This window comes from Lipotes vexillifer, unplaced genomic scaffold (genome assembly GCF_000442215.2).
Source record: "Lipotes vexillifer unplaced genomic scaffold, Lipotes_vexillifer_v1.1 scaffold72, whole genome shotgun sequence".
Classification (NCBI taxonomy): Eukaryota; Metazoa; Chordata; class Mammalia; order Artiodactyla; family Lipotidae; genus Lipotes; species Lipotes vexillifer.
In genome coordinates this window covers 3,458,698-3,477,015 of record NW_006769482.1, presented here as the reverse complement: position 1 = coordinate 3,477,015, position 18,318 = coordinate 3,458,698, and the positions used below count along the sequence as shown (strand labels likewise).

The following is an 18,318-nucleotide window of genomic DNA, read 5'->3' as shown; positions in this document are numbered from 1 at the left end:
TTGAAGACAGGTGTATATACAGAGGTGACAGGAAGGGACTCTATGGTTTAGAAAAGAAAACAAATCATTGATCATTCTGATGGATATTTATAAATCTAAAAATGAATATTTATAATCAGGGAACAATGAATATGGCTGTCCTCAGCAAGTTTATGGGCCATCCAAATTTTCAAAAGCACAGCATTTCTACAATGCAAGTTCAAGAAGAAGCAGAAGTAATGATCATTTAGTAGAGCTATATTTGAAATCTGGAATCAGATTTTATAAAACTATATGTACCAGGTCCATGTGTGTCAGCTGATGACCAGTTTCATTCAAATGATATAACCCTTTTCATATGTGTTCATGTGTGTATGTGTGTGTGATATATGTAAGTATGTGAGTGTATATATGCATACACTATGCATTTGTAGGTATGTATATGTGTAATACACATATGTGCACATACCAGGAAAATATAAAAATATATGGATTTTATGTATTTAAATTTTGACTGAAATTTCCAACTAATTTGATTTTTTATCATCCTTTTATTTTTCTGTAAATTATTTATAAAATGACCTAAATATTAAATAAAATAATTAATACAAAGAGTCTATCAGCCCAGCTGATAAAGGGTGTTGATTATTTTTCCTGGCCTACTGAGGGTTAATGTAATGTACCTGTGCGGATCATTGCCCTCAGCAGTTGATGACTGTGCATCTCTTTTAAGCACACATGGAATATTCATGAAAATTAACCATCTGCTTGGCTGTAAAACCTGCACAGATTTCAAAGGCTGAATTCTGTGACTACAGGCAGTTAAGATACAAGTCATTTACAAAAGGTAATTAGAAAAAGTCCCCTACAGTGGGGAATTTAAAATAACTTCTAAATAACTTACAGCTCAACAAAGGAATCTTAGTGGAAATTAGAACATATTCAGAACTAAATTCTAACAAAATACTTTAAAAGTTGTGTAATATAGTTTAGATTGTACTTTAAGAAAGAATAAATGCTCAAGATGAATAAACTAAGAATCCAATTTTTAAAAATGACAGAAGTGACTACAGAATAAACCCAGATAGGGTAGAAGGAAAGAACTGAAGATGAACATAACTTATGACTTGGAAAAATACACAGTAAGTAATAGGATAATAAAGTCCAAAGTTGGTTCCTCAAAAGTCAAATAGCCAAATTTCTGGCAAGATTTATCAAGGGTGAGGGAATAACTAAACAATATTCAAATTGAAAGAGGATCTCATAGGTATAAACTTCACAGAGATTAATCTGGTAAGATAATACTAAGAATAACTGATGTCAGTGAAATTGAAATTTTAAGTGGAATAAGTAAATTATTAGAAAATAAAACTTAACCAAAACTGACTTAAATAGAAAACCTGACTGGTCCCATAACAATGAAAACACTTGGTCTCCATGACTGGAGAGGAACATTCTATCCAGACATTTCATGGAACAGATAATTCCAGCACCTGTACTCCGAGGGAAATGTCTTAAAGCAATTATCCCCCAGACTGAGGTTGGGTTCTCCTCTAGGCATTCAGGAGATACAGATTATTTAAAAGGGACCTAGCTGATAACTTATATGTACTTTTTTGTAGAACTTTTCAGGCTGATCTGTAGGTTAAGTTACTCTTTACCATCTTCTCTTTCATAGTTGCTCTTCTTGCACTTTACAATAGTCAATCCTGATTTTGCCTTTTTTTGCTTCCTTGACCCAGGGATGAAGAAAGGTCTGAATTGCTATAAAAGGGGTATTTTAAAATACTAATGTTGAGAATTTCAACTAGTATCCTATTCTTATTCTGGCAGTTTCCAATTCATTGCTTTCAGCATAATTTAAGGACAGTAAAGTTTTTATGGAATTTTTAAATGCTTCTTGATTACTATGTGATTTTTCAAGAGCTGGCTTTAAAGGAGTTGAAAGAATTGGGTGACATTGCTAAAGTATTCTAGCAATAAATGATTTTCGTGCATAGATATATGAAGTAATGGAAGGAGGGGAGGTCGTCTTATCTATCTCATTGAGATACTTTTCCCAAAAAAGTTTACTTTTAATGTCTAGTTGTTATCAGATTTGTAATATATTTAATCAATTTTATGCTAATAATGCTTGTAATTAAAAGTCAGTCCAGAGGAAAACTTCTAAACTTAGTGCTTCATGGTTACAGGGAATTTAATAAAAATTAATTCAGTTTATACAATATATATGTTTTGTTGCAAAGAAATGTGACAATGGTCAAAAGAAGAATTTTAAGCATAAAGGCTGATTGCATCAGAAAAAAATTGCAGCAAAGTGTTGTAGAAATACAACACTTCATAAAGTTGTTCATAAAGAAAATAAATGACGTAGTATTTCTTATCATTAAGCAAGGATTTGTTTCTTGTTTTAGACATGAATGATTTTGAGAGTCAAGTCACTGGTATGTAGATTCCACTGGATGCATTGACAATGGTATATATCAGTTGTATTTTAAGGTGCCAATGTTTATAGTGCACTGCAATCCTTGCAACTATTTAAATTATGAAAAATTTTAGATGTCAGTATAAAACTGTTCAAGGGAATGCATCGTTTTTCAAAGTTCTTTTCAGCTGTAATGGGAACAAAAAATGTTGAAGACCACTGACTTGGACCATTAGCTCTCAAGAGGGATGGTAACACTCATTAGGGAAGATATTAGAATTTAGGGGGACATTTTTGCTTGTCACAATGACTGAGGGGCTTTACTATCATTTGGTTATTGGGGGCCAAGAAAGCTAGGTATCCTTCAATGTACAACAAAGAATATTATCATTGTTTTACATAACTTTTCTACTCACTGGACTAGTCCGTGACAAAGATAAGTAGGTAGACATTTACTACATAGTAATCCTAAAGCATATTCAAAAGAAGGAATTTATAAAAAAAAGTTGAAGGATTTTAGGAGAGGTCCATTTTAGTGGGCAATATTTAAATGAACTATATTCTCTCAGAATTGTTAAATGATATATTAACTCCATGCATTGTCTACTTGGGGTATTACGTTTCTGATTACTACATATTTAGTTGAAAAGAGTTTGCGGTAGATACTGCAAAAGCAATACAAATAATTAAAAATATGTAATTTAGAACCAAATATTAAATTATCAGGAATATATGGACTACAGAGATCTTACTGAATTTTATTATACTTTCTCAGTAAGACCAGTGTGATCATACTATTTAATATTGTACGTGGTTCACAACTTTACTTCCCTCTGCACTCTAGAGTCACACTTTCCTGTTATTTTTACTCCCAAACATTTATCACTTTATCTTGGTTATTTATTATATTTATTTTTTAGTATCTTTTTGTCCCCCTTGTTTAGAGACATAGTGTAAGAGGAGAGGGTGGGAGACAGACAGACAGCCCTTTTGAGGAGTTTGGCTTTAAAAAAAGAGAGGAGAGAAATTGGTGGGGGCTGGAGCAGGTAATGTGTATGGAGTCAGGAGTTTTTTTTGTCATTTTTTTCCATTTGTTTTTTGGGCAGGAAAGTTGGATTTATTGGTGGGCGTGAGTAAGGAAGGGAAAGCACCACGGCTTTCATGAGTGCAAGGTCTGCCTTTTGTCCAAGGGGCCCACGATTAGGGATGTATTTGACCCGTAGTCATCCAGGATGATCCACTTTTCTGCCACCATGTCTTCAGATTCATCCACTTCTTGGAGATGTGGATCTTCTGGGGCCCAGAAACTTGAACTTGGCCCTGTGTGGGCCTTAATCACTTGCTCCTTGTTCTGCAGTTTGGTGCGGATGGATGTGATGACTTGGCCAGTGTGGACCCTGGCCACTGCGTGCTGGGGCTTTCCAAAGGCACCCTGTATACCTGTCTGGAGCCTAGATTGGGCAGAGCATGATGTCAGACATGAATGTCCACTGGTAAGGGCTGTCTCTAAGGTCCTTTAGGGCAACCCATACAAGCAACAGGCTGCATGCACTACCAAGGAAGCTGCTTTTTTTTTTTTTTTTAGTGCCTTAGTTATCTGTTTTTTTTTTTTTAACATCTTTATTGGAGTATAATTGCTTTACAATGGTGTGTGTGTGGCTGCTTTTTGCAGCCATTGCACACCAGGCCTCCACAGAGAAAAGAGGCCTGATTAGCTGCAGAAGGAAGTTTTTTTTAACGTAAATTTTTAAATTGAATTATAATGTACATAGGGAAAATTGCACAAACTGTAAGTAATAAATTTCTGCAAAATGAACTCACCTGTGCAATGACCACCCAAATTAAGAAATGAACACTACCATTACCAGCACACCATAATTCATCCCTTATGCTTCTTCCTATCATTAACCATCTCTCACCCAAAAGATAGTGGAGAGAAAAAAAAGAAGAAATAAAAAAAAAAAAAAAAAAAAAAAAAAAAAAAAAAAGAGGGAAAAAAAAAAAAAAAAAAAAAAAAAAAAAAAAAAAAAAAAAAAAAAAAAAGATAGTGGAGGTTTTTCTGATTTTTATTACCAAATACTAATTTTGCCTGTTTTCAAACTTTATGTAACTGGAATTATCCAGCATGTATCTTTTAAGGTTGACTTCTTCTCAACAGGTTTGTGGGATTCAGTATGTACTGTTCATCTAGGAATAGTATATTCCTATTTGTGGGAGTATTTCACAATTTATTCATTTTGCTGTTGATGAATGTTTGGAGTGTTGCTGGTTTCAGCTATTCTGAATAATGCTTCTGTGAATATGCTTATACGTGTCCTTTAGTGTACATATCATGTGTTTCTGTTAGGTGTGTATACTTGGGGTGGTGTTTTTTTTTTTACCAGTTTTACTCCCAGCAGCATTAAATCAAAGTTCTCATTGCTCTATACCTTCACCAACACTTTAGCACTGTACTGCTTATAAAACTGTGTTGTTGTTTTTTTTTTGCGGTACGCGGGCCTCTCACTGTTGTGGCCTCTCCCGTTGCGGAGCACAGGCTCCGGACATGCAGACCCAGCGGCCATGGCTCACGGGCCCAGCCGCTCCGCGGCATGTGGGATCTTCCCGGACCGGGGCACGAACCCATGTTCCTTGCATCGGCAGGCGGACTCTCAACCACTGCGCCACCAGGGAAGCCCCAACTATCTGTGTTTGTAATCGGTGTTTCCTTGATGATTAGTCATGTTGTATTCCTTTACATCTCTTTATTAGCCAGTGTTATATTCTTTCGTGAATTATCTGTATGAATCTTTTGCCTATATTTTATATTTGGGTTATTTATATTTTTCTTCCTGATTTATAGTTCTTTACATGCACAGGACACATGTATTTAAGATACCATGTCTCACTCTTTTACTTGCATATTCACTCGCTTAATGATGTCCTTTGATGAACAGAAGTTTTTAATTTTAAAGAACTCTAGTGTTTTCCTTTTAAAAGTGTTGGAAAAACCTCTTAAAAATCTTTGTCTATACCAAAATCTTGAAGATATCTTTGGATATTTTCATTTAGAAGTTATTTGTTTTACCTTTCAGATTTAGGCTGTAATGCACCATTAACTGATTTGTGTGTGTATATGATATGAAGGGTCAAGAATTGTTTTTCCCCATATGAACCTTCAGTGGTCCCAGCCCCATTTATTGGAATGTTCCAGCAGTGCCATCTTTGTCATAAATTAAGCAAGTCTTTTCTGGACTTGCTATTCTGTTCCATTGCTCTGTTTCTCTATCTTTGAGCCAGTGTCCCATTTTCTTAATTACTGTAGCTTTATAATACATCTTATTTTAATATAAATTCTCCAGCTTTTTCTTCTTCAAGATTATCTTGACTATTATTGGGCTTTTGCATATCCACTTTGTCAGTTGCTAAAAAGCATTGGGATTTTGATTGGAACCACATCGAATCTATTAATTTGGAGAGAATTTACATCTTTTAGTATGGAATCTTCTAACACATGAAATAATATATTCCTCCATTTATTTAGGACTTTAATTTAGATTTTGTAGGTTTTTGTGTCAAGATTTTATACATCTTTTATTAGATTTATTCCTTGGCTCTTTGATTTTTGAATGTTAATATAAATGGTATCTTTTTAAAATTTCACAGATTTCTTTTGCTAGTACATAGAAAGTTGATTTTTTAATACTGAACCTGTATCCAGCAACCTTACTAAATTCACTTATTTTTATGGTTTTTAAATTCTTTTGGATATTCCTCATGTATAATTAAGTCATCTGCTAATGATGGCAGTTTTATTTTTTCCTTCTGTTCCTTGTAATTAAAAAAATTTTCTTATTACACAGACTAGTACATCTGTTCCCATCTGTAGAATTGATAAAGAATACCTTTTCTCATTCTTGGTCTCTGAGAGGAAGTAATTGACCATTAAAGGTGGTGTTAGCTATAGGTATTTTGTAATTACTCTTTATAAAATCAAAAAGATTCTTTCCTTTGCAATGAATTTTTAATTAATAATGAGTGTTAATTAGCGAGGACACCAAAAGTCCAAGTAATAAAAAAATTGATAAATTGGACTTCATTAAAATTAAACTTCGAAAAACCATCAAGAATCATCAAAAGGTAAGCCACAGGGAGAAAATATTGTGAATCATATTTCTGAAAAAGGACTTGTATGCAAGATATAACTCTTACAACCCAGTAAGAATAAAATAAATTATCCATCCAAAAAAATGAGCAAAAGACTTGAATAGACATTTCACTCAAGAAACTGTATGAATGGCTAATAAGCACCTTGAAAAGATGCTAATAACCTCATTAGTCATTAGGGAAATGCAAATATAAAACCATAATAAATACCACTTCAGGTCCACTAAAATGACTATGATAAAAGGGCAGACGAGTGTTGGTGACCTTGTAGGGCAATAGAGACCCTTAGGCATTGCTGATAGGAATGTAAAATGGTGCAGCCACTATGGAAAACAGTGGCAGGTTTTTCTTCTTCTTTTCTTTTTTAAGTTAAATAGAAATTTACAATATAGCCCAGCAATTCCACTCTATCCAAGACAAGTGAAAAAATTTCTCTACACAAAGACTTGTATGCAGGCGTTCATGGTAGTATTTTTCATAATAGCCAAAAAAGTAGAAATAACCCAAATGTCCATCAATCAATGAATGGATAAACAAAATGTCTGTCCCTACAATGAAATACTATTTGGTAATAAAAAGATAAAAAGTACTGATTCATCTTTATATCATGAATGAACCTGAAAAACACTACACTATGTGAAAGAAAGAAACAGGAGACCATATATTATATGAGTTTATTTGTATGAAATGTTCAGAAAAGGCAAAGTTATAGGAAGTTATCAGTAGATTAGTTTGGGGCTAGAGGTGAGAACAGGGAGTGACTGCATATGGGTGTGAGGGACCTTTTTTGTGATAATGGAATTGTTCTAAAACTGGGTTGTGGTGATGGTTGTACAACTCTGTAAATTTACTTAAAAAATATTGAATTGTGTATTTTAAATGACTGAATTTTATTTTATGTAAATTATACCTCAGTGAAGATGTTAAAGAATGAGTGTTGAATTTTATCAACTACTTTTCTGACCCTACTGAAAATTATGTTTCTCACCTTTCTCAATTACATAAATTAAAAAATTTCATAAATTAAAAAAATTAATATTAAAAATGTAAGTCCAGTCGTAAATCTTGGACTGAGTATAAACTTGGTCTTGATATATTTTATTTATGTTACTACTAGGTATGATACACTGATACTTTGTTTAGGATTTTTTGAGACTTTATTTATGAGAAAAATTGGCCCGTCATGTTTTTTTCTTACAATGTTCTGTTCAAGTTTTTGTTTTGCTGTTCTCCATGTCAGCATTTTTAAGATTGATGGTAAATGTTTTTCATTATATGTTTGGAAGAATTTACTATTGGAGCCATATGGGCATGCAGTTTTCTTTGTAGGAAAGTTTTTAATTACATATTCAATTTCTTTAATATGTATTTGTGTTTTCAGATTTTCTATTTCTTTGTCAGTTTTAATAAGTTGTGTTTTCCTAGGAATTTGTTCATTTCCTGTCGTTTTTCAAATCCTCTGGGCCAAAGTTTTTAATAATATTGTTTTATTGTCTGTAAAATCCTTAGTATTACCCTCCTTTTCATTCTCGATTGGGACTTGTGCCTTCTCTGATTATCTATGATGAGTCTTGCTAAAAGGTTTATCATTTATTTTAGTTTTTTTTTCAAAGAACCAACTATTTTGATTTTTCTCTCGCACATTTGTTTTCTATTTAAAAGTTTTTTTTTTGCTCCAGTTTCTACTTTGGGATTAATTTTTTCCTATTTTTTATTTCTTGATAGGAGTATTTGAAAGGATATTTGACTGCTTGCTTTATCAGTTACTGTGAAAGGTCTGTTAAAATCCACTGTGGTTGTAGACTTGGCAGTTTTTCATTTTAGTTCTGTTAGTTTTTGCTTTATGTATTTTGGGGCTGTCTTTTTTATGTATGCCAATTTAGAATTCTTATGGCTTTTTTAATGGATCATCATATTTATTATTATAAAATAACCCTCTAGTTTGAGTGATGTTTCTTGCCTTCTCTTTTGTCAGAGATGAAGATAACTTTACAAGTTTTCTTTTGCTTAATGTTTGCAAGTTTTTTACCCTTTTAGCCAGTCTGTGCCCTTATATTTTAAGACATATCACTTGTAAGGAGTATAAAATAAGATTTAAAACTCTACTCTCATAATCTGCTTGAAGAATTCCCTGTAGTGTTTATTTTCACGTGGGTCTGCTGGTGACAGATTGTGGGTCTGTGTGTCTGTGAGTGTGTGTGTAAAATGTCTTTATTTCACCATCATTTTGAAAGATAGGTTTGATTTGTTTGGAATTCTAGATTGGCAGTTATTTTCTTTCTTCACTTTAAAGATACTCATTTTCTGTCTCATACCATTGTGTGGATAAAGCTGCATTCCATAAGGAGACACATCTTCTACACTTCTCTGCTGGGACTAGTGTGCAGTTAATGGGCCACACGTGTTAAGAGCAAACCTTGATTCCCTTTAGGTCCTGGCATGGCTTCCAGCAGCCTAGTCTCTTTAACCTGAGTGTGGTTTTCAAAGCCTGCTGTGTGGTCACGGGGCAGAATGTTGGTAAAAGCCCCCCATCGGAGCTCTAGTTAGAGCTGTGTTAGAGGGTACCCTAATGGTGCCCTGAGGCCAGAGGACGTGATGGATCCCATGATACAGTTACAGGGGCTCCTTCAGGACCACCTCATTCAGAGTCCCTATCTGTCCCATCAGCTTTCACTTCCTCATTGCTTTGGCTCCTCTTTCATCTATTGCCTTCCCCCATACCACACTACATTTAGCTACTTTTATTAACCAATATGTGTTAATAACACATGCACTAGGCATGCACTAGGCAACATTTTATATTCTCAATTTAAAATTATATTCTTAATGTTAAATGACAGTGAGTTGAACCATTATTTCTTTAACAAATACATCCTACTAGTTTAGAATTCTTTTGACACTACTAACATTTTTCTTCCATGCTAAATTTTAATTCTTCATGGAAAAAATTATGAAGACATGTATCAGACATCCAAAAATCATGACTACCTACCATATTGAGTACCCACCACGTAACTTAAGCAACACAGTATTACAAATAAGATTGAAGTTCTCTGTGTCTGTTGCCAATCACATCTCTCTCCCTCCCCCACAGAGGTCACCACCAATTGAATTTGGAATTTATCATTTCCATGTATGTTTTATATCCCTACATAGCATTCTTCTTTTAAAAACTTATTTAAATGGTTATTATCCTGTGTATCTTTCAGTAATTATATATGATGATAAATATATATTGTATTTATTTATATAATTATAAATCCTTCAACAATTAGATTTATCCATATTTATACTCTAATTCCTTCATTTTCATGCTGCACATATAACATTTTGTTGTATAAATATGTCCCAGTTTTATTATTAATCCTTTTGGTGGATATTTAGGTTTTTTCCATTTTTTTGCTATTTTTATACATGTTGTATTGAATGTTGTATGTATTTCCTTGGGCATATATTTGAGAGATTTTCTAGGGTATATATACCAAAGAACTGATGGGTTGTAGGATATGTGTTTTGTCAACTGCAGTTGTCACTTCCACAGGAAGTATATGGGCTCAGAATCAGCTGCTACTTGATGTTACGTCTAGTCATGATCAATTTATAATGGGCTAATAAGAAAATAAGTAGCTGAGTATATACTATCTATGCTGTAATTTTACTTTGTTTTTATTTGTTTGTTTATTTTAATGGGGACATACCTTTTCTCAGTGAGTTTAATTTTATTAAAAAGAAGGTCTTTGTTGAGCCACAGAGTAAACAATCCCTTAAGGAATTCCTTATGTTTATTTTTATCTGTTCCAAAGTTATGATTCTGTGATAAAGTCATAATTATGAAATTGTCTATTTGCATATACTTTCAAGCAAGTGATTCTCAAATGTGATCTGCAGTCACCAGGGTGGGCATCCATGAAGTCACAATGATTTTCATAGCAGGCAGGTGTGATTTGCCCTTTTCATTGGGTTGGCATTTGCACTGATGGGACAGAAGCAGTGGTGGATAGAACTGCCAGCATCTTTTCAAGAACCAAGAAAGTAGCATCAGTCTGTAATCATTTATGTTAACAGGAATGGGTTTATTTGTATTATTCAATGAATAAATAAATACTTTAAAAATTTTGTTGTTTCATTTTCTAATAGAATAACTATTGGTAGATATATATAATCTTAACAATGCCTCCTTCTCTAAGAATATAAAGGGGTTCTGAGACCATGAAATTTGAGAAGCATTACTTTAAGCACATGGTAGATACATGAACAAACATATTATATTCAATCTGGTGCTGGTCTTTGGGAAGGAAAACTTAGATACTGTAGTTTCTTTGATAAATCTAGTCTGTCTTCAAGTTGTATATGAATCTTAAGTAAATGTTCAGCTTGTTGCCTTAAAATGTTGATTATAACTAGATTATATTTGAAAATAAAATGCTTTGCAGGTGCTGACCTTAAGGAAAGAGTCAAAATGAATTCCAGTGAAGTTGGTCCTTTTGTCTCCAAAATAAGAGCAGTGATTAATGAAATCGGTAAGCACAATTAAATTCTCCTTTTAGCATGCTGAAGGTGACCTTAAATGTCAGATTTTAAAAGTTGCACATTGTCTTTATGTATAAGCTTTGGCTAAAATATTTATATAGTTAGATAGTCATGACCTATAGCTGGTTGTAAAACAGCATGTAATGTATTTAATTTGAAAAGTTGTGAAAAAATTTTTTGTAATTAAAGATGCCTCCTATTTATGATGACATGGCATATAGAGGTAATTATTAGAAAACAAAGAATAATTTGGCATAAGCCTTTGACATAAGTATTTATATTTCTTAAATAGTTGCATACACAGACATATTTATAGATTGGGAATTTTTTTGTTTTTTACATAAACGGGATCATACTATCTCCTTAGAATTATAAATTTCTGTGTAGTGTTTATATTTCAGTATATATCAATTTATTATTAATACTCTTTAATACATTACTACATAGTAATCCATAGCATAGTCTTATCCAAAATTTTAAACTATTTCTGCATTATTGAACACTTAGGATGTTTTTGTTGTTTTGTTTTTGTGGGGTTTTTGCCATTTTTGTTATTTATAATAAAGCAGTGATTATCTTTGTACAACGTCTTTTAGAACATTAGTATGTATATTTATAAGATTTCTAAACATGGTATTGCAGTTCTAAGTATCATGTGTTCATTTTACATTTTAATAAATCCTACCAGATTATGTTGCAAAAATATGGTAATAATTTATATTCCCATCAATCACATGACAGTACCTGTTTCCTTACAGTCTTGTAGCATTTAATGTTGCTATTTTTTAAGTTTTCCGGAGTTGAAGAAAAAAATAATCTTATCATTTTAATTTTCACTTTCTCAGATGCTAGTATATCTTTTCAGATTAGACTTGCCTTTCCCCTCCTGTAAATTGCCTTTTCACATTCTTTATCTTCTTTTCTATAGCATTATTTAATAACTGTTTACTTAAAGCCAATTTTGTATTAATCTTTTGTTGTTAAATGTATTACAGGTATTGCCTCTTAATGTTCCACCCTAATTCAATTCTAGGAGCTTTAATATCTAGAGGGTACTAAGTTCCCGTCATTATTATTTTTCTTTTTTCCTTGAAGATTTTCTTTGCTAATTCTCACACATCAATTCTTCCAAATGAGTTTAGAATTATTAATTTTAAAGTGAAGAAGAAAAATACTCTCATGAGACTTCGATTGGAATTTCTATAAATCTTGTTTATAAAGAATTGACATTTTTATGATACTGAATCTTTCCATCCATGATATGCATGGCTCTTATTTTGAGGGGGTGGTCATTCATGTTTTAATGTTCGTCAAGGAAGTTTTCTTCACATTGGCTTTGTCTTGTATCTTTTTTCCCCCTCAGATTTTTCCCTAGCTATTTTATAGCATTTATTCCTTTGAATGGGATCTTTTCACCGTATTTCTGATGAAGTCTGGTTATTGTTGTAGTTCCATAGGAAATTTGGTAAATTTTATGTGCTTGTACTTGTATAAGCCATTGTTTTTTCTCAATTAATTTTCTTGTGTTTTCCAGAAAGCAAAAAAAAGTTCATTATATATAAAAAATGCAATTTTTATCTCTTCTGTTTCCAGCATTTTAATCTTAACATATTTTTCATATATTCTCACATTGGCTAAGGTTCTTGGTACAATATTCAGCTGTTGAAGAGATCATGTTCATCCTTACCTTTATTTGAGTTTAATGAATGCTTTTAATATTTTGCCAGTAAGTATCAAGTTCAGAGAGTTTTCTTCTATTTCAACTTGTTTAGGAGTTTGCTACTCTTTTCTAATGGAGAATAAGGGTTAAGGTTTGTCAACTGCCTTTTTGTTATGTGTCAGGATGGTATATATTAAAATTTGTCTCAGATTTTATTATACTGAATTGTGTTAATAGTCTTACTGATGCTGCACTGGCCTTGTATTACTAGAATAAACACTACCTGGTCATTGTGGTTCGTGGTTATGGTGGTTTTTAATATATACTGCTGGATTTAATTTTATATATTTTGATATAAACATAAATGAGATGGGAATCTTCTAATTTTGTTTTTTGTGTTACCCTTTCTGGTTTGGTATCATGTTTATACAACCTTCATAGAATGAAGTGAAAAGTTTTTTACCTTTTTCTGTACTATACAGGGAAATCATCTGTTATTTGAAAGATTAGAATTTGACCATGTGGCATCTTTTGGGGTCTTGTGTGGTTTTGTTTTTGTTTCCTTTTTTTTTTAGAGCTAAGTTTTTAAAAAATATATGTGTTTTGATTTCTAGAATGTTTCTTGTCACCTTCATGACTTTTGTTTATCCTCTGCCAGTGTTATTGAAGACTCTCCTCTGCTTCTCTCTCCAGCTTCAACCATATGGTGAGATAGATGTCTTCTGAGGCAGAGCATGGATTTGGTTTCCATGTTGGTCAGAGAACTTGATCTTGGAAGTAAAAGTTGATGCTGTCTGTAACTCTCTATATATGCTGGGATGAATGGCTAAGACTGGTTCAGTTATAAACATTACGTTGATGTTTGTTCCCAGCCTCTTTCTATTTTATTGAATCTGAAATTGGAATTTTTCTGTTGCTTTTTAAATGAAGAACTACTTTTTTTGTAGTAGATTTTTCTTTTCACTGGTTGAAGCTGTACTGTTTCTGTTCTGGATCCTGATCTAGTACTCTTTTTCCTATTCCATGAATTCCCCAATATTAGGTAATGATACTTTTCACTACAGCATTACAATGGACATAAAATTTTTAAGATGTCTTTGGTGGTGACTTAGTGAGACTTTGAAGGGCAGGTAAAAACTGTCTTGATCAAATTTGTTCGTTTAGTACATTAAACCAGGGGCTAGGAAACTTTTTCTTAAAGGGACAGATAGCAGATATTTTAGGCTTTGCAGGGGTATTATGGTCTCTGTTGCAGTAACTCAACTTTTCTTTTTTTTAAAGACTTTATTTTTCAGGAGCAGGTTTAGGTTCACATCAAAATTTAGGGGTGGGTAAAGAGATTTCTCATATATCTCCTGCCACCACAATATGCATAGTCTCCCCCCCCCCCCCCCGTTATTAATATCTCACACCAGAGAGGCACATTGGTTACAATTGATGAACTTATGTTGACACATTATAATTACCCAAGTCCATAGTTTATGTTAGGGTTCACTCTTGGTGTTTTACATTCCATGGGTTTGAACAAATGTAAAATGACATGTACCCATCATTATAGTGTTGTCCAGAGTGTTTTCACTGCCCTAAAAATCCTCTGTGCTTGGCTTATCCATCCCTTCTGCCCTCTCTGGCAACCATGTTTTACTGTCTCCATATTTTTCCATCATATAGTTGGAATCACGTAATATGTAGCTTTTTCAGATTGGCTTCTTTCACTTAGTAACATGCATTAAAGTTTTCTCCATGTCGTTTCATGCCTTGATAGCTCATTTCTTTTTATTGCTGAATAATATTCCACTGTATAGATGTATCACAGTTTCTCCATTTACCTACTGAAGGACACCTTGGTTGCTTCCAGGTGTTTGCGACTATGAATAAAGCTGCTATATACATCTGTGTGCAGATTTTTGAGTGGACGTGTTTTCAACTCCTTTGGGTAACTACCAAGGAGCACGATTGCTGGATCATGTGGTAAGAGTCTGTTTAATTTTATAGGAATTTGCCAAACTGTCTTCCTAAGTGGCTGTACCATTTTGCCTTCCTACTGGCAGTAAATGAGTTTCTGTTGCTCCACGTCCTTGCCAGCATTTGGTGTTTTCAGTGTTCCAGATTTTGGCTATTCTAATAGGTGTGTAGTGGTAGATCTTAGTTGATTTAATTTGCATTTCCGTGATGGCATATGATGTGGAGTGTCTTTTCATAGGCTTATTTACCATCTGTATATATTCTTTGGTGAGGTGCTTATTAAGGTCTTTGGCTCAGTTTTTAATTGGATTGTTTTCTTATTGTTGAGTTTTAAGAGTTCTTTGTATATTTTAGATAATATTCCTTTATCAGGTGTGTCTTTTGCAAATACTTGGTCCTAATCTGTTGCTTGTCTTCTCATTCTCTTGACATTATCTTTCGTAGTGCAGAAGTTTTTTATTTTATTAGGGTTAAACTTATCCATTATTTCTTTCATGGATTGTGCCTTTGGTGTTGTATTTAAAGAGTCATTGTCATACCCAAGGTTTCTAGGTTTTCTCCTATGTTATCTTATAGGGGTTTGATGGTTTTGTGCTTTACAGTTAGATCTGTGATCCATTTTAAGTTAATTGTTGTGGGGTGTAGGTCTGTGTCTAGATTCATGTTTTTGCCTCTGGATGTCCAGTTGTTTCAGCACTATTTGTTGAAAATACTATCAGTGTTCCATTATATTACCTTTATTCCTTTGTCAAAGATCAGTTGACTGTATTTATGCGATCTGTTTCTGGGCTCTGTGTTCTGTTCCTTTATTTATTTGTCTGTTCTTTTGCCAGTAACTGCACTGTCTTCAATTACTGCAGCTTTATAGTGACTCTTGACATTGGTTGCTGTCAGTCCCCCAATTTTGTTCTTTTTCATATAAATTTTAGAATCAGTTTGTGAATATCCACAAAATAACTTGCTGTGCTTTTGATTGAGAATTGCATTGCATAGATTAAATTGGGAAGAATCTATATCTTGACAATATCGAGTTTTCCTATCCATGAACACTAAACTCTATTTAGTTCTTCCTTGATTTCAAGCATTAGTTTAATTTCCTCATATAGATCTTGTACATATTTTGTTAGATTTATACCTTAAGTATTTCATTATTTGGGGTCTTAGTGTAAGTGATATTGTGTCTTTAATTTCAAATTCCACTTGTTCGTTGTTGGTATATAAAAGAATGATTGGGCTTCCCTGGTGGCGCAGTGCTTGAGGGTCCGCCTGCCGATGCAGGAGACGCGGGTTCGTGCCCCGTTTCGGGAGGATCCCACATGCCGCGGAGCGGCTGGGCTCGTGAGCCATGGCCGCTGAGCCTGCGCGTCCGGAGCCTGTGCTCCGCAAATGGGAGAGGCCACAACAGTGAGAGGCCCACATAACGCAAGAAAAAAAAAAAAAGAATGATTGACTTTTGTATATTTACCCTGTGTCCTGCAACCTTGGTATAATTGCTTATTTGTTCCAGGAATGTTTTTGTTAATTCTTTCAGGTTTCTGCACATCATGCATGAAAATATATTTTGCAAACAAAGCCAGTTTAATGTCTTCCTTCCCAGTCTGTATTACCTTTTCTTTCCTTTTCTTGTCTAAATGCATTAGTAAGGACTTCTAGCATGATGTTGAAAAGGACTAGTGACAGGAGACATCCTTGTCTTGTACCAGCTACTCAACTTTGACATACAGTGCTCAAGCAGCCACAATGTGTAAAAAAATGTATGTTTTTCTGTTGTAGTAAAATATCATGCACAGTGAAATTTGAATTCCATATAATTTTTATAGGTTATGAAATAGTATTTTAAATAGATTTTTTTCTACCTATTTAAAGATAGAAAAACCATATTAGCTCACAGGTTGTGCTGAAGCAGACACACGGCCTGATTTCTTTCCTTTCTCCCTCTCACCTGCCCTTTCTCTCTCTCTCTCCCTCCCTCACTGCCATCCATCTACCAATTCATCTCAGATGTCTTCTGTCTTTTTTATTTTTTCTGTTTTTTTAGAATTAATTCTAGTCTTCCACTTTTTAAATTTATATATTTAAAAAAATCTACTGACTTTCAGTTCTAATTTGGATACATTGCTTCACGCTTGGCTCAGGGCTTTTCATTGGTTTTTGCTTTTCAGAGATGAAAGGTTTTAAGGCCTATGTATCCTTTGATAAGGGTCCTAAGATATTCTTCATGGAAACAGAGCATAAAGCTTACAGATGAGTTGGAGGGTGAAGGGAGTAGTAAGAAAAACAAAACAAAACAAAAACCAAAAGAAAGTTCATCAGATCCATAAAAAATATAAAAAGAAGCATAATCTTAGGACAAATTAAATAGTAAGATGTTGAAATAAGTAAAGTAATTACCATTAATGTCAGTTGATTAAACTTGCTGTTGACAGACAGAGATGTTTAGATCTGATTAAAAAATGTAAATAGGCTGTGTATTGTTAATAATAGCCACATCTGGTATAGTTCTTTTTATGCCAGGAGATGACTAACCAAAGGAAAGAGGTATGTAGATATATACTTTGAGATAAAAAGGATTATTAGTAAGATAGTCACTGCATATGATAAAAGTTTAAATTTTTTAGGAAATGTCATACTGAACTTGTATGCACCTGAAAACAAAGATCTCAAAATGTACAAATAAAGCTATATTGGATGTATATAGGAGAAATTGTCAAATCCTCTGTCATTGTGGATAATTGCAACCCATCTCTCCCAACTTATCAATGAGGTCAAAAGACAAAGCTTAAAAATAAAGATTTGAACAACCTGAGTACCAAGTTTGTTTTAATATACTCTTAACCCCAGATTAGAGTGTATGTATACTTCTCATGAACATGTGAAATATTTATAAAAAGTGTATGTGCTGGATCCTAAAATGTTCATTAAATTTCATAATGCAGTCTACAGCAACATGGATGGACCTAGGTATTATCATATTAAGTAAGTCAGAAAGAGAAAGACAAATATCATATGATATCACTTATATGTGGAATCTAAAATATGATACAAATGAACTTACTTACACAACAGACTCACAGACACAGAAGAGAAACTTATGGATACCAAAGGGGAAGGGAGTGGGAGGTATAAATTAGGAAGTTGGGATTAGCAGATACAAACTATTGTTTGTAAAATAGATAAACAACAAGGCCCTACTATATAGCACAGGGAGCTATATTCAATACCCTGTAATAAACCATAATGGAAAGAATATGAAAAAGAATATATATATATATTTACAATGTTGTGTTAGTTTCTGATGTACAGCCATCCTACACTGGAAAGACAAGCCCCCAGAATGTTTGGCTTTGAAGGCCAGCAGTGCTTACTTTTGGGAGAGCCAGAGGGCTGTGGGAAATAGAGACTCCACTCTTAAAGGGTACACACACAATCTTGCATCCTCCAGGACCTAAGGCAGAAGCAGTAGTTTGAGAAGAGTGTGATTCAGATGCAACTGCTGATCTTGGAGATCCTCCTGGAGAGGCAGGAGGCAACTGCAGCTCACTCTGAAGACATAGACACTGGTGGCAGACATTTCTGGGAACTCATTCTACCATTAGGACACTGATGCTGGCAA

At 33.7% G+C, this 18,318-nt stretch overlaps 1 protein-coding gene across 2 annotated transcripts in view; it reads left to right on the top strand.

Moving 5' to 3' along the window:
- Positions 1–18,318, top strand: part of AUH (AU RNA binding methylglutaconyl-CoA hydratase) — a 179,571-nt gene that overhangs the window by 53,549 nt on the left and 107,704 nt on the right. The window contains exon 4 of one of the 2 annotated variants that reach the window (XM_007445632.1): positions 10,984–11,070. The exons of the other annotated variant lie outside the window; for it this stretch is intronic. Coding sequence (XP_007445694.1) covers positions 10,984–11,070 — 87 coding nt within the window. The remainder of the gene's footprint in view (positions 1–10,983; positions 11,071–18,318) is intronic. 2 annotated transcript variants of the gene reach the window in all.